The sequence below is a fragment of the Podarcis liolepis genome (genome assembly GCF_965112155.1).
Source record: "Podarcis liolepis genome assembly, chromosome: 9".
Taxonomy (NCBI): Eukaryota; Metazoa; Chordata; class Lepidosauria; order Squamata; family Lacertidae; genus Podarcis; species Podarcis liolepis.
In genome coordinates, this window is record NC_139564.1 from 57037294 (window position 1) to 57050320 (window position 13027).

Below are 13027 nucleotides of genomic sequence, written 5' to 3' on the forward strand. Positions count from 1 at the left end.
TCTGGGTTAGCGGAGTCTGTAACCTGAAGCGTATGTAACCCGAGGTGCCACTGTATAGGGGACATGACTTACTGCATGTTACTCAGCTGTTTACATAGTAGAAGGATCCAGTTTTAGTGTTCAGTGTGAAGGTCTTTTGCTGATCACACCAAGCACTAAAAGAATTCTAAGCAAGTGTAGAATTCAAATTGAATTCAAATCATTTCTATTGGTAACTGCATTTAGAATTAAGCACTCATCCAGCCTCTGTAGAAGGGAAACAAAAACATCTTTTAATAAATTAAGTTTCATCCTCTAATGCAGCTGTAAGTTTTGAGCAATACATAATGCTGGATGATTCGACAAAACGCCACTTTCTGTGGCAGCTTATTCAATCTTATTATTACTGTGTGCAAGGTCATCTAAAACAGAAACCTCTTCTGTATAAATGGCTCAGAATGTTGATGTTATGCTTACAACTGTAAAATGATCTCTTTAGCCTCAGTATTTTTGCTTTTATGTCTAAACAGGCAAGAGTCTTGAACCAGTAAAAAAAATTTATTTTAATTTTCAACACTCAAGTACATATAATCAAATATGACCTTGCCAAAGAAATAAATTGCTCCAAGTCATACTTTTAAGCCAAGTTTCAGCCTATAGCGGATTTTCATAGTTATATAAATCAATCTCTGAACAACAGTTAATTTAGAAGTGCTGATATCTCTAGCTACATAACAGTGCCATAAATGGGTTTGGGCAGGCAAAATGCTTCACAGGGGAGGCACACTTTACACAATGTAAAATTAAAATAATTCAACCTTGAATTTTTCATATTACAGAGTAATATTTCAGTCAGTAATAACTAAAACCTTCTGCTGTTGAAGCCAATGTTTCTGCACCCTAAACAAAACATTTGGTTTGATACTTTGTTTTCCAAGTTTATTAACGCTTTTCCCAGTGCTCCTTCGGTTTTATGGAAGGGGACAAGGATATCTCAAGACCTAGCTCTCAAATTGTCAACATCTTTGCTACAAACCACTATGGGTTGAATCCAATGCTGTCATTACATGCGTGGGTCAGTCTTCACTTGTGCAACATGCCTTCCCTTTCCACTCCTCTACCCTGCATCCCTCTGTGCCCCCAGAAAATCTGCTCCAGAGTGCCTCCAACCCTCAAGCAGATTGAGGGTACGGGGGGGCAGCAGTGGAAAGGAGAGGATGGGCAAGCCCAGTTGCAAAAGTGGGAGTCTCTCACTTGTACAACTGTCATATCAGCTACAACCCTATGATTTCATCAGGCTTTGATTAACAAGTTGATTATTCAACAGCAATGACGGTACCAGTGCGTCTTGGATGTGTGAGTGATGACTACATAACCAAGCCATAGCACTTAACAGTCCCATCTAGATCTGATAGCAGAGATAGTGTTTAACCATAATAAAAAATGCGTTTGTACATACAAGAATACATGTTGAACAGGTCATTAACAGGAGCGGACATGCAGTGAGTCATCTTCAGATTTGTAATGCAGCACTGAATGTTGCCTATGACACAGACATCTTCAACCTATCATGTCAGCAAAATAATCATTTTTTGTTTTTTTCTGATTCCTGAAAATCTCATGCTAAATGAAATGGGGGAATGCAGAGTCTTGCAGCCAGTTGGTTAAAGTGCACATTGACAAGTTATCAGTTTGGGATGTTTGTTCTTCGCAATGCAAGGAAGTGCTACTGGCAGCTGTACACAATGGCTGTGTTCATACAACATGCTAAGCCGAACCCTTGGCTAGGCAAAACTGAATGAACATGTGGGCTCTTAGGGAGGAGCTTCTAGCTATTCAGCTCCTCTCTGGGAGCCTGCACATTCGCTGTTTGGCTTAGTGCATTATGGGAACACAACCAATCCTACTGTTCTATCCTAATAATAGCATCTGAATAATATATATATATATATATATATATAGGTTTTGGTGTCCTCGGGTGTCTTCCCGTGTAAAAGTTGGGGTGTCTAGGCGACGTTTCGACGAGGTCTCACTCGTCATCTTCAGGCTGGTGCTTTCGGCTTCTTGTTACTGGAACAGAGCGGGATCTCAGTGTTTGAGTTCCTATAAATACTGTAGAGGGGTGTGGTGTATGGCCTCAAAAGTTCTGGGCAGAGGGGAAGTTCCCAGGCTAGTGTTCTTTTCTTCTTTTGTTCCTTAATTACTTGAGGGATATCTTGAGTGATTTCTTGAGTGATATTCTGAGTACCACTTAGGTGGGTCATTAGGTGTGGATTAGTTGCTAAAGCCTTCGTGTCTTGACCTCTTGAATTTGTGAAGAGTTTTTCTGGGAAGATGGCTGTACTGCACTTAGTTGTGCTTTGGCTTGGCTTCGTGTATAGGGGCGAGCTGTGGTTTTGTGCCCTGTGCCAGCCAGATCTGTGTAGGGATTGCAGGGGGGTGCAGCATCCGGAGTTGCCACTATGGTTTGGTTACTGGATGGTGTCTGTAATTTATCTGTGGAGAGGGTCTGGGTTTGGGTCTGGTGTGGTTGATTGGTGGTGGCGTTCTGTGTGCCTCTGGATCTGGTGTCGGTTTTTGTGGGGAGGGCTAATTTCCAGATGTCTGGCAGGCGGGACGTGTCGTCACGCTTGTTCATGTTGTGAGGGTGTTTCTCTATCTCGATGGCTTCCATGATTATTCTCTTGTGGTGATGTTCCATGTTAAAGAGCAATTTGGAATCTGCAAAATTAATTTCGTGTCCTGTTTCTTTCATGTGTTGGAAAAGAGAGGAAGATTTTTCTTCTTTTTTGACGGCATTCTTGTGTTCTGCGATACGTGCATTTATTCGTCTGTTTGTTTGTCCAATGTACGTGGCTGGGCAGACTTTGCAGGGTATTTCATAGACCCCTTGGTTTTCCAACTGGATTTTATCTTTGGGGTTTCTGAGGATATTGGCTATTTTTTGGTTGGTGCAAAAGGCTGTTTTGATATTGTGTTTATGGAGGATTTTGCTAATTTTATCTGTAGTGCCCTTGATATAAGGAAGGAGGGCCATGCCATTGTTTTCTTCCAGAACCAAACGCCTGGCTGACAAAGACCACTTGACAACTGAGTTACAGAATCTCTCAAATGTGTTAATCGCCAATGGATACCAGCAAAACAGGGTTAAGAAGCTAATCCAAAAAGAAACACCCCCCAAAAACCAAGACACGGAAGAAAACAATGGCATGGCCCTCCTTCCTTATATCAAGGGCACTACAGATAAAATTAGCAAAATCCTCCATAAACACAATATCAAAACAGCCTTTTGCACCAACCAAAAAATAGCCAATATCCTCAGAAACCCCAAAGATAAAATCCAGTTGGAAAACCAAGGGGTCTATGAAATACCCTGCAAAGTCTGCCCAGCCACGTACATTGGACAAACAAACAGACGAATAAATGCACGTATCGCAGAACACAAGAATGCCGTCAAAAAAGAAGAAAAATCTTCCTCTCTTTTCCAACACATGAAAGAAACAGGACACGAAATTAATTTTGCAGATTCCAAATTGCTCTTTAACATGGAACATCACCACAAGAGAATAATCATGGAAGCCATCGAGATAGAGAAACACCCTCACAACATGAACAAGCGTGACGACACGTCCCGCCTGCCAGACATCTGGAAATTAGCCCTCCCCACAAAAACCGACACCAGATCCAGAGGCACACAGAACGCCACCACCAATCAACCACACCAGACCCAAACCCAGACCCTCTCCACAGATAAATTACAGACACCATCCAGTAACCAAACCATAGTGGCAACTCCGGATGCTGCACCCCCCTGCAATCCCTACACAGATCTGGCTGGCACAGGGCACAAAACCACAGCTCGCCCCTATACACGAAGCCAAGCCAAAGCACAACTAAGTGCAGTACAGCCATCTTCCCAGAAAAACTCTTCACAAATTCAAGAGGTCAAGACACGAAGGCTTTAGCAACTAATCCACACCTAATGACCCACCTAAGTGGTACTCAGAATATCACTCAAGAAATCACTCAAGATATCCCTCAAGTAATTAAGGAACAAAAGAAGAAAAGAACACTAGCCTGGGAACTTCCCCTCTGCCCAGAACTTTTGAGGCCATACACCACACCCCTCTACAGTATTTATAGGAACTCAAACACTGAGATCCCGCTCTGTTCCAGTAACAAGAAGCCGAAAGCACCAGCCTGAAGATGACGAGTGAGACCTCGTCGAAACGTCGCCTAGACACCCCAACTTTTACACGGGAAGACACCCGAGGACACCAAAACCTGCATTCCTGTACCCGTGAAAATCTACGAAAACAAATATATATATATATTATATATATATTTCCTTTAGTGTGAAATCCTGTGATCTCAAGTCAAATCAGACCATTATTCTCCACAGCTGTCGTCACCCTGGAAAGGGCTGCATGTCTGAACTATCTACCACCAGATATCTAAAAAAAGGAGGGGGAAGAACATTAACTAGGTGAGAAAAGAAACCCCGTTCTTATATAGTTACCTAGGGGAAGCTTAAAAATATTTTGAATGATATTTTGTGGTATGAGAGGTTATCGGTCTCGTTGTAAATTCCACTATGCAAGTAGGCAGACAATGACAAAAATCAAATAAAAATCTCATCCTTTGACTAAACTGAAGCAGAGAGATAAGGAAAAACGTAGAGCACAAGCGGCAGCTTTTCCTTAGTCCCATAGAAGGGAAAAATCTATGATGAAACATGCATAATGGCAATATTTTATTTATGAAGTACATGTCACTTTATTCTTCAGCTTTCGTCCTTTATAATATACATAGCAAAGGTGGCTGCATCACACACACATAACACACTCACCGTGTGATACATCCAATTCACTCATGCCACACTCGGCGTCTCAAGGTGTCTATAATAAGGAACGTATTAAAGGTTGTGATCTTTTATTTATAAGCCCCTGAGCATATTTTTTTTCTCCCTAGAGTTAGGTGAAAAAAGGCAAAAAACCGAACAAGACTTTCCTTGCTCTTTTAAGTGCTTTGTGCAACAATGTTCAGAGAAGTTATCACTGAAGTCTTTTTGTATTCTTTAATAAGGAGATGCACTGTTTCGAGTTCTAGCCATGAACTCCCATTACGTTACAGCCATTTCTCATGACAGTCATTTCCAGTTATATTTCAATCACGCGCAGCTAATATAGCTCTTTGCTCCCTCGATCCATGTTTTTTAGTTCTGCAGACCAAAAATGAAATGCCTGTATGGAGAGTGTCTCTTCGTTCAGTGGTGTCATCTAGGCGACACCGTCGGGCTGGAGAAGGAGCCTGAATTCCTTGGCGATTGAAAAGGCATTGGTGGAGTACTGGGGGACAGTTTTCTTGGGCTGCACAGGTCTCCATTGTGTAGCTTCCACAGAAGTTCTTCATTTTCCATTGACAAGCGCTTATTTACCTTTGATTCTTTCTCCAGAGACTCTTGCAAAACTGCCTGTTCGGTGGAAAGTTGCCTGTTATGAGAGAGAGAGAGAAAGCAGACGGTTACTGTCTAGGTTGGACTAGCAACAATACGCTGCAAGTGTACCCTCTTTCCCCAAAGGTGTTTCTGTTCAGGATTTCAGGTAGCTACAGCCTTCCCCAGAGTTAACAGACATGGTTGCTGAATTTAATCTCCCACCAGTCCCAGCCAACATAGCCAATGATTGGTGGTGATGAGGATTGCAGCACAGCTCTCCTAATCTCTGATGTTGTTTTTTCTCCCATCCAACAATTAGAATTCTGTAGTTCTTAAGGGCAGTTTCCCTGGGCTATTTGGAGGTTGCTTTTTGCTCTCTTTGGTTTACGTTTTGTATTTCTGCACACCTGAGAGTTCACTCGTGTGTGCAGGTAACTTGCTTCCTCCTTAGTGATTTTGTTGTGGCTCCAGTCCTGTCAGCACTCAACCTCGAGCTAGAGGGGGAATGATCACGTGACCATATTGTGGTTTGCCAGTCAGCTGCTTGTGGTGCAAGGAAACTCTGTGGACAGGGACCGGAGTAACAAACTGCAGAGCTTGCCTGCTCTACATCCTTGCCCTTAAGAGATGGTAGCCCCGTAATCCTACAAAAGGGCAAAGCCAAGCCACTTTCCTCGCATAGGCTTTAACAGTAGGGACTGAGCTTCCTGCTGCAAGGAGTGGAGAGCAAACTTCTTGAAGGCACAAGAAACAGCAAAAGGGGAAAGAGTACCGTATTTTTCGCTCTATAGGACGCACCTTTTCCCCTCCAAAAATGAAGGGGAAATGTGTGTGCGTCCTATGGAGCGAATGCAGGGGCCTTGGCTTCGCGGCGACGTGCCTGTCCTGCAAGCCAGAGGAGGAACAGAAGGGTCTCCTTCTGTTCCTTCTCCAGCTTCGCTGAAGGGCGCTGTGCCTTCTCCCTCTCTGCGCAGCGCCTCTCCTGTGAAGGAGAGGCGCTGCGCAGAGAGAGAGAGAGAAGGCGCAGTGCCCCTTGAGCAACACGCCTATCAAGCGAAGCCCGAGGAGGAACAGAAGGGTCTCCTGTTCCTCCTCCCGCATCGCAGCGACGCGCCTGTCCTGGAAGCCGAAGGAGGAACAGAAGGGTCTCCTTCGGTTCCTTCTCCAGCTTCGCTGAAGGGCGCTGCGCCTTCTCCCTCTCTGTGCAGTGCCTCTCCTGTGAAGCAGAGGCGCTGCGCAGAGAGAGAAAGAGAGAGAGAGAGAGAGAGAGAGAGAGAAGGCGCAGCGCCCCTTGAGCAACGCGCCTGTCCAGCGAAGCAGGAGGAGGAACAGAAGGGTCTCCTTCTGTTCCTTCTCCAGCTTTGCTGAAGGGCGCTGCGCCTTCTCCTGTGAAGGAGAGGCTCTGCGCAAAGAGAGAGAAGGCGCAGCACCCCTTGAGCAACGCGCCTGTCATGCGAACCCTTCAGCAAAGCTGGAGAAGGAACAGAAGGAGACTCCTTCTGTTCCTCCTCCCGCATCGCAGCGACGCGCCTGTCCAGCGAAGCCCGAGGAGGAACAGAAGGGTCTCCTTCTGTTCCTTCTCCAGCTTCGCTGAAGGGTGCTGCGCCTTCTCCCTCTCTGCACAGCGCCTTTCCTGTGAAGGAGGGGCACTGCACAGAGAGAGAGAAGGCGCAGTGCCCCTTCAGCGATGCGTCTGTCCTGGCTTCTGCTTTAGCCCTGTGCAGCCTCTTTGGGCAGGGGGAGCCTTCATCCCGCTGCCCTGAAGAGGCTTGGCGGTTACCCCAGAAGCCAGAACAGCCACACGGTATCCCAGAAGCCAGATCCCTCTTGCTGTTCTGGCTTCTGGGGTTCAGAATAATTTTTTCTTGTTTTCCACCTCCCAAAACTAGGTGCGCAAAATACGGTAGTTATCTGATCCTCCTTTTTAAAAGCTAAACTCTTCCACGATTCAGAAAAAGTTACCACCAAGGACTAATAGTCTAACTCCAAACATAAGCAGTCTGAGCAAGTACTTTCACAAATCCAGCATAGTTTAAATATAAAGAGCTTAAGGAGGCTGCTTTCTCTTCTGCAGGGACACAGAACCTCAGCCATTGACCAAGTAGTACTAATTCTCTATGCAGTGGCGCTCCAAAGCTGTTTGTACATTAAGTAATGAAGCAGAATCTCTTGAAAACTGTTCTTAGGCAAGCCCCTCTGAACCTATTAAGAAATTGTGCTAACTAGGTAAGTCCACATTCAAATGCTGTGTGGACTGTGCTTTTGTTCCTTTTACTGCAGGCACGCCCCACCTGCAATAGGCTTGAGGTAATTTGCAGTATATACAATTTCACTTGAGTTCTCTACTTTCTAAATCCACCCCCCCCAACAGAACTATGGCAGCTGTTAAACTACAAGAGCAACTCAAACAAGTATTTTAGAGTTACCTGGAAAGCTCCATGTGTTTGTCCATCCGGGCTTTTAATTCTTCATTCTCCTGCTGAAGTTTTCTCATTTTCTCCACTAAGGCTGCATTGTTCTCCACCTTGAACAAATGTGCAAATTTAATGTGTGGTGGGGAGGGGGAGAGGCCAATTTATTTTAGATGAAGCCAGGTTGTCCTATTGTGTCAATTTATAAAATAACATCTCAAAATCTACCACAAACATTATTATTATTTAAAAAACTTGCTATTACAGCTCCAGAGCTCAAGCATAAATTCTCTACTACAAACTTGTAAAATGCCTCCTTTACCCTGCACTAATCTAGTCTGTCTTGTTAAAACTAGTAAGAAGCACCTTATAATTGAAAGAAAAATGGGAGCGTTGACCGGAGTCTTCCAGTTTCTTCTGTTCAGCATCCTTATGTTTTTGGCTGCACAATCTGGATTTATGGCAGGTGTATTGTGTTTAGGTTTAAGAATTAAATGCTGTGGAATTAATGATCAAGGGCAGTATAAAAGTCTCTAAAATTATAACTACTTAGCTCTGCTCCCTGTCCCTTGGATTTATAATCTGTTCCTCTGTGCGCTTTGGAGACGAGAGGCCTAACTTACTTATTTACATGTGCTCTGAGACCAGTATATCATCTCAGAAACAATGGCACCCACTGTCTTGGGATCTCAATGTCCCCGATTATTATGATGTTTGCCCAGCCTTACTGCTGCCATTTAGATGACACACCCTGCTGGCTCCTCCTGCCTCTGGCAGAGCGAAAGGTTTCCAGAATTTGTCACACTTTAAAAAGCATGTAAAAGAGGGAGGCACACATCTCTCTGTCTCTGAAACCACCATTCTCAGAGTTTCCTGTATGGTGTCACTGCTCAGAATATTGCTTATTCTTCTCTGCATCTGCATTACTCCAGCAAATATTAAGCAGAGAAACAGAAGTTTGCATAAACACCCTCAATTTACATTCCCTTTCCATATCAACAGAGCAGAATTGTTATACCATGTACCTGGATTTATACAGGATGTTTTAAACGTTCAGTATTTTAAATGTGCAAAGGGCCCCATATATTTCCGTAACCCTTACAAAAGTTCGTGATGTACTGTCTTTATATGACAGATGGGATGGGCTGAGACGGAGAGAATGATGGACTGCAAAAGTTCATAGGTGGAAACTTATTTAGCTAAAGCTAATTAATTTAAGTTAACTCCACAGAGGAGTATTATGGTTCCTCTTTCCAGTTTTACTCCTTTTTAACTCCTCTGTAACTTGAATTTATTGCTACAGTGTCTACTTTTGCATTATCAGCACAAATCCAGCTTTTGGAAGCCTAGCACTCCAAGAAAAAGCTCACCAGTTTTTCCATCTTCAACAATTTGATATCTTGTTGATGTAGCTTCTCATTTTTGATCTCCAGCACTGCTTTCAAACTTTCCAGTTCTTGTTCCAGATACATAAGCTGAGGGTTTTTCTGCAAAATGACATGCAAAGTTAATGGAGGCCCCTCAAGGTTGCCATGCATAGCAAACATATTTTAAGTTATGACTGTAAATATTGACTTGTTACAGATTTCCTTAGCCAAGCAGGGGAAAACATTTATCACACACACACACCAAGGTACATCTAAAAAATTTCAAACTCGCAAGCTGTTTGTATGGAGGAATAACAAAGTCTCTTTAAAAAAAAACTTTCACAAATGCTCTAAATGTATTTACAGCTCTTGTGAAATTATTTTATTGCTGTAAAAAGTGATAAAGGTGGTCACTTTCTGGTATATTGCTGTATTTTTAAACCACGCGTGAGGATATCTATCCCAAGGTAAAATATACCTATAACGATAAAAACTTCAAATGGGCTTCAACCATGAAACCATAGAAAATCATCTTGTAATGAAAATGTACACACACATCTGTCTGTTGAAATTTATCCAGAATTGTTTTATCTTTGAAAATTATGGAGATCCAATCTTGAAAAAAAGCAGCTGATATAGATTCTGGTTCTAACTAGGGGTGCATGCAAACACTGTGTTTTTAATTTACAAGTAATACTGATTCAGGTAATTAAATTTGTTATTGAGAAATGCCAGATACAATATTGATAAATTAGTATTTCCAGAAAATAAATAAGATTTTGGTGCACACATTACTCAGTTCCATATTGCCTAGGGATAATTCTAACAAAAAACCCACTACCAAATTAGTATGTATGCATCTAATTGCACCAGTGCTTTCCTCATGTCAAGCAAGATCTTCCTTGCATCTTGATAACAATGACCAGTAGCAAAAGTAAACTCAAGAGCTAAGATAATATGATAATCTAATGTAGCTCAAACAAAGCACAGCAACAGCCAAAAACATAGGAACAGATAACATAGGTCCAGGTGCAGGCAAGACTATAAACATCTGTCAACTTTGGGGTTTAAGGAGAAAGACAATGCTTTTCCGTCTTCTGCACACACCCACACCAGATCTTCCAACTTAAAACTACAGTAACTCAACCTGCAGAAAATACACCACTACTCTGATTTGTAGACCCAGAAGAAAAAATGTAATACACCTGGTTCAAAGGCTCATAGTATCTTCCTATCCAGGAATCATAGGGCTGGATGTCGTTTAAAAAAAAACCACAGCTAAAAAAAGAAAACCAGCTAAGCTATGTGGATGTACTGTATACACACACATACAAAAACACAGCAAGTATGTGTATTTTAATTACACACATACCCCACATATGCAGTGTGATGGCAATTAGGCGCACATGACACTAGGATCTGTCAACCTTTTTACACCAGGGATCCACTTGAACCGTCCTCATTCTCTTAAAACCAAGACTGCACTGCTCCTAGTGCAACACACCTGGTCAAGCAGCCATTCATCAGTTTAAGCCACAACATTCGTAACTGCTATTCATGTTTGGAACATTAACAGTGAAGCCACAGCACGGAAATTGAGATAAGACAATGCGATGCCTAATTGGTCCCTTTGCACGAGCACAAAGGTTTTTGATCCAGCAGGGGGGCATCCTTCACTCATGGAAGGAGAGGATACGTTATTTTTCCAAGCTCCCCTTCACCCAGTAGATCCCAGCCTTCCCCTCCTCCCCACAAAAAAAGGCTATTTCTAGAGGATTATAAAAGCAAGTCAGTACTTACAATATTTGTTTTTTCTTTGGCTGTACGTTTTTGCTCTTCCAACTTAAGCTTTTCATTCAGGGAATCATTTTCACTCTGTAATTCACTAATCTTTTTCTAAAAGATTAAAAACAAACAAAAAACACCCCAAACTTCAGTCCTGAGCCTCTGCTATAAAGCCAGGTAACATTTTAGGAAATTGCTATCAAGTACGCTAAATAGAAAAGCCCAGTGTGAGAAATTAGAAGTTGCAGAGATCCTTAACACAAACAGTAGGTCAGAGTTTACAGAAGTAATGCTCCAAAGCATAGCTGTCCTGGCCAAGGAATTTGTCTAAGCAAAAATATAAAAATAAAATGCATGTTTTATAAAGAATCAGGAGTTGCATTGCTTATCCCATGGTTTCTAAGGGATAACCAGAAATATGTACTGTTGCACACCACCCCCAAACTCTGAGCAGTTTGAGGTTCCCAGGGGTTTGGTTCCAGGTGGTCTGTGTATCCTTTTAGAAAACGAGACACAGCAGAGATTGTGGTGGTTTTATGCTATATGGTTTATGTACAAATATATGCAACTTGAGCCTATAATGGAGTGCACAGCATCAATACCCCAAAAGGGTCTTGCCTCTTCCATAGACATAGCTTTGGGTCCAAACAGCCATCATGCTCTGCCTGCTGTTTTGTGTCTCGGTCACAACTTCTAACTTCTTACTCTAAACCCTGGCTTTATCAGTTGAGGGAAAGGTTCTGCTCATTGTCTAAATGGCTCATCCCTTAGGCTATCACCTCACACAGGAAGCTAGCCTGGCTTGTTTAGCTTTTAACACTTGTTGATTCCAAAGGATCAGATGTGTCTAGCACACAGGTCTATACACATGGGTCTTAATTGGCTTTTGAAATTTGCTGATTCCAGGGGATTTAGAAATGTCTAGCACACAGCTTAATACATGCACAGGCCTAGCTCCCAAGTGTTAACGCCCCAGATCTTAATTAAATTCCTTACTGAACACTTACTGAATCAAGGAATTTAGAAATGTCCAGCATCCACAAACTTGTACCAGTATGTAGTTTTAGATCAAGTTGAAGGTACCTGTGGCTACTCTGGGCTGGCCCAAGACATTTTGATACCTGGCACTCCCCTCCTGACCAGGGAAGAAGGAGTGAGTGAAGATCTACATCAGGAACAAGGGGAATAAAGATATCCTTTATATTGGAATCTGTTGCCCCTGCTGCCCGAGGCCTCATGGGTGGGGTGGGGTGGGGTGGGCCGGCCCTATGGCAACAGTTCCAGGACATAGCTGTCAACTTACAGATTTGAAAATAAGGGGCCAGCAGCCTCAAAAATAAGGGATCAGCAGCCAAAATAAAGGATTTTCCAGGCACAGGTATGTTCAACTTCTGAGCCCCTCCGAGCCAAAGGCAGAAAGCCCAGCCAGCAGCCAAACAAAGCCTCAAGCCTCAAGGAAAACCACTGTCACCCCAGGCAACTCGGCCGATTTGATCAGCACAAGGCATGCAAACTCCACCCCCCAGTCGTTCTTAGAATCCTTACTGGGTGAGCAATGCAGCCAAGCAACACAGTTGGAGCCTCCCTCCTCCCTTACCAGCAGGGAGAGAGAGAGAGGAGCTGCTTCCTTTGAAACCCGGGAAATTTAAGGGACATCATCAATAAGGGACAGCAGCGGGACATGGCGCTGGGATAAGGGACTGTCCCGCCAAATAAGGGACGCTTGACAGCTATGTTCCAGGATGTTCTACAAATACAAGGTACATGTTGACTTTGACACTGTGGTGGCATCTAAATCTAGCAATGTTACAGTTGCCTCTGGCTTAGTAAGCAAAAGAGAAATTCCAGACCTCTAGTAGTTGTTGTTTTTCTTGGAGAGATTCTTCAAGTGTCCTTCTTTCTAATTCCTGGGCATTCTTGAGCTCTGAAAAATGTTTAGAGTCTTAACATTGCACAAGTGTACTCGCCTAACTTCTTTACAATACCTGCATAGTGTGGGGTTTCATGGTTATTTTGGCAGGGAAGTTTTAATAAGGTACTGACCTCTT

At 43.0% G+C, this 13027-nt stretch overlaps 1 protein-coding gene and 2 long non-coding RNA genes across 3 annotated transcripts in view; 1 reads left to right on the forward strand and 2 right to left on the reverse strand.

The window, feature by feature from the left end:
• Positions 1–518: 518 nt before the first annotated feature.
• The window catches only part of MTUS1 (microtubule associated scaffold protein 1), a 104059-nt gene continuing 91550 nt past the window's right edge, over positions 519–13027 (reverse strand). Inside the window, exons 14-19 of the mRNA XM_083459775.1 lie at positions 12830–12903; positions 10995–11090; positions 9198–9314; positions 7843–7940; positions 4298–5471; positions 519–1908 (exon numbers count right to left, since the gene is read on the reverse strand). Coding sequence (XP_083315901.1) covers positions 5255–5471; positions 7843–7940; positions 9198–9314; positions 10995–11090; positions 12830–12903 — 602 coding nt within the window. The 3' untranslated portion in view covers positions 519–1908; positions 4298–5254. The remainder of the gene's footprint in view (positions 1909–4297; positions 5472–7842; positions 7941–9197; positions 9315–10994; positions 11091–12829; positions 12904–13027) is intronic.
• Positions 5433–9983, forward strand: LOC310686411. Its single transcript, XR_014515874.1, has 2 exons — positions 5433–6189; positions 7324–9983. It is a non-coding gene; the product is annotated as an uncharacterized lncRNA (long non-coding RNA).
• LOC310686472 lies at positions 9398–10985 on the reverse strand. Its single transcript, XR_014515953.1, has 2 exons — positions 10519–10985; positions 9398–10472 (listed from the first exon to the last, which is right to left on the reverse strand). It is a non-coding gene; the product is annotated as an uncharacterized lncRNA (long non-coding RNA).